Here is a 3,399-nt window from a genome sequence, read left to right as displayed (position 1 = left end):
AAGCAGAGGTGTCATGCCCTTTGTTATAATGCTATAAGCAGAGGTGTCATGCCCTTTGTTATAATGCTATAAGCAGAGGTGTCATGCCCTTTGTTATAATGCTATAAGCAGAGGTGTCATGCCCTTTGTTATAATGCTATAAGCAGAGGTGTCATGCCCTTTGTTATAATGCTATAAGCAGAGGTGTCATGCCCTTTGTTATAATGCTATAAGCAGAGGTGTCATGCCCATTCAAACTAAGCAGGGAGCACATATGCCCCCTCAATCTGATCCATTTGTGGGATACAAATATACTGTTTGTTTTTGTTTTTTTACACAGAATTCATTCTGAGGTGTTGATGAATTTGGACATCAGGGCCCCTTCAAAAAAATATCATAGCTTCTAGTTCTGAGTACCGTTTCATCGCCAGATTCTTATTCCTGTTTTCTCACCTTGTATAGGTGCTGTGGAGATACAGTGGGGAGAAACCAGAGACCCTGGCTCCCAACACAAGAGTCTATAAGTGGATTCCACAGAATGACTTACTAGGTAATAACATGTCTTTCTTTGTGATCCTTGGCCCGCAGTAGTGCTGATCTGGGATCAGGTAGAAGATAACATCGGTTAAGACTACGATTCTGATATCCCATAACTCTTTGCATTACGACTGTCATGTGTGGTTGTCTCACCTATCTATCTTAAAATGAATGCACTAATTGTAAGCCGCGTCTGGGTTTAGAGCATCCTGCTAAATGACTAAAATGTAAGAATGCACAATAGAGGAAGAGTTCTAAGCAATGCTTTAACAACAACACTGGTCCCATGACTCTGCTGATTTTTCAAATGCTTCTGCATGGAATTAGTAGCTTGTCCTAACCTGGGTATCTTCAACCTGTTCATTATAAGCTAAAAGTCTAAAGTGATCCTAGATCAGCCCTCCTACTCTGAAACGCTTTATGAATACGGGCCCTGTAGGTCCTATACAGTGTTTGACCCTACAACCCTGCTCTCTCTGTCGTTGTGTTGTATCCAAAAGGTCACCCAAAGACCAAAGCCTTCATCACCCACGGTGGGACCAACGGACTGTATGAAGCCATCTACCATGGAGTTCCTATGGTGGGCATCCCTCTGTTCGCTGACCAGCCAGTCAACATCATGCACATGAAGACCAAGGGAGCGGCTGTCATGATGGACTTCAACAAGATGACATCCAAAGATCTGGTGGATGGCCTTAACTCTGTGATCAATGATCCATCGTAAGTCATTTTCAGATTGAACAGACCAAAAACACAAATATTCGGTACGATTGGTTTCCTCACTTGCTGATTGGCTTATTTCAAAGCCAACAACCTGTGTCAGTAAGGTATTTCTTGACATTACTGTATTAAGGAGGAAATTATCATGTTTTAGTTGTTCTGTCAAGCCTGACTCCTCCTTAAATATGAGTTGTTCTGTCAAGCTTCACTCCTCCTTAAATATGAGTTGTTCTGTCAAGCTTCACCCCTCCTTAAATATGAGTTGTTCTGTCAAGCTTCACTCCTCCTTAAATATTAGTTTACGAATTGACGGAGACAGATCCATAGTCCCCTCCCTGATTTCATTGTGGGGGACAATGATTACCGTGATGTATTGAGTGCTTTAGACATTAAGCCTGATCCCAGATCAAGCAAAATATGACAATGAGTGACAAGGAGTTGGTGTGATGTCATAAACAGACTGGACACTTCAGACTAAATAACTACATCCCTTCTTCTTTCACCAGGTACAAAGAAAACATGATGAGGCTTTCCAGTCTTCACCACGACCAGCCAATGAAGCCCCTGGATACAGCGGTGTTCTGGATTGAGTTTGTGATGCGCAACAAGGGGGCCAAGCACCTGAGGGTAGAGTCCCATAACCTGAGCTGGTACCAGTACCACTGTCTGGACGTGGCAGCTGCCCTGCTCTCCGTCGTGGCACTCATCATTATAGTCTCGGTTAAAACATGTACTTTCTGCTTCAGGAAAACTAAAGCAAGACAGAAGACGGAGTGACCCCCTGGTCTGGAATAATGTAATGTACTGAAACAATCACCTGGCGACATTATCGTGGTGGGCATTATCGTCATGGGGGCGACGTTATCATAGCGCAAAAGGGTCTTTATAAACTAGGGTGCCAGTGAGGATTTCCTAAACTGAACATCTTGTTACAGCTGTAAAAGTCATCGATAATAATCTGCCCATTTTTTTCATGTCATTACGTTAAGATATAAGGAGGGATCATAACTTATATTCAATAAAATTCACGAGGTGATTTAAAACCTAAGTTTAACCCTTTATCATGGTTGGTGTCTTGATGGATTGTCCAAAATCGTGTGACATAAAACATTACTTTTCTGTCCTTCCATTTATGGCAGTGCAGGTTGTCATTATATCAGATATTAAACATTCATCAGTTAAATTAGATATTGAACTGGAACCTTGTAAGAATCCTGTATCTAGTTGTCGTACAGTTTTTTGTACAGAGATCTCAGAAATCCAGTGTAACTAGGTAACATTTAGTGTCTCCTTATGTTACGGGGTGGAAACTGTTTTCATGGGCACAAAAATCAAAAATGATGGGATTGCAAAATGGAATGCTTCTAACTGGAAAAGTCACCTTACCTTGATACTTACAACCTAAATCGATACTGTCATTGACATGGATCGTCAATAATGATGCACTTGTTGGATGTGCATTTGGTGTCCATCTGATTAGTTACTCCATGATATTTTCACACATCATCATAATCATCTGATCCAGGAAGGAATTTTCAGAATGACAGTCAAGTGATGAACAGCTGTTGTGATAGGGCATGGGATGCAACAACAACCCAAGTGCTGGGAAAAAAGGTGTTTGCGAGGAATGTCCAGAATATTTAGGTGTCTCGTTCGATACGCCAGAGAAGACAGTCGTGCCTGGATCCACGTTGGATCTAATATCCCTAGCGAATTGATGTTGATCATCTGTCGTTGCAGTGGCGATTTTAGCATGTAAATCTTGGTGGGGCAAAAAAAAAAAGTATTTTAGATGCATGCCAGCAAAAGCCACTACACAACACAATACTAAACAATACCTTAATTGCACTAATAACGGTGACAAACGGTGCCCACAAACTGTTAGGGCCTCCATAAAGCTGTCCCGACAGCTTTCCTTTCAGCACCATGGAGTGAATCCTTACCACCGCTACACCTGGCTATCAGCGGAGCCTCGTCTGGCAGCGAAACAGTTCATTCTGCCTCATTTACTGCCTTTTTAAAACCCATAGCTGATATGGCTGACTTGCTTAAACAAATGTGGTTTCTACTGACTCCTTGTGGATTTGTGTAAGTCAATAAGAACCGCATTGTCCTTCAATAATAACGAACGCCAACATGAGTTTTGACTTTTGAACCATACAC

At 41.8% G+C, this 3,399-nt stretch overlaps 1 protein-coding gene across 1 annotated transcript; it reads left to right on the top strand.

The window, feature by feature from the left end:
* Nucleotides 1-282: 282 nt before the first annotated feature.
* On the top strand, nucleotides 283-2,295 carry LOC311136530 (UDP-glucuronosyltransferase 2B15-like). Its single transcript, XM_084170692.1, has 3 exons — nucleotides 283-529; nucleotides 1,017-1,236; nucleotides 1,743-2,295. The coding sequence occupies exons 2-3, from the start codon at nucleotides 1,094-1,096 to the stop codon at nucleotides 2,011-2,013; spliced, it is 414 nt and encodes a 137-aa protein (XP_084026818.1). The 5' UTR covers nucleotides 283-529; nucleotides 1,017-1,093; the 3' UTR covers nucleotides 2,014-2,295.
* Nucleotides 2,296-3,399: the final 1,104 nt, after the last annotated feature.

Source organism: Coregonus lavaretus (genome assembly GCF_964263955.1).
Source record: "Coregonus lavaretus genome assembly, chromosome: 10".
In the NCBI taxonomy this organism is placed as follows: Eukaryota; Metazoa; Chordata; class Actinopteri; order Salmoniformes; family Salmonidae; genus Coregonus; species Coregonus lavaretus.
The sequence above is the reverse complement of the archived record's forward strand: the minus strand, read 5'-3'. Positions and strand labels throughout refer to the sequence as shown.

Excerpts from the sequence above, each read along its gene's own strand:
- LOC311136530 (XM_084170692.1), top strand. The coding sequence starts at position 1,094 with ATGGTGGGCATCCCTCTGTTCGCTGACCAGCCAGTCAACATCATGCAC. Across the intron at positions 1,237-1,742 it reads TCTGTGATCAATGATCCATC|GTACAAAGAAAACATGATGA; the intron begins GTAAGTCATTTT and ends TTCTTTCACCAG.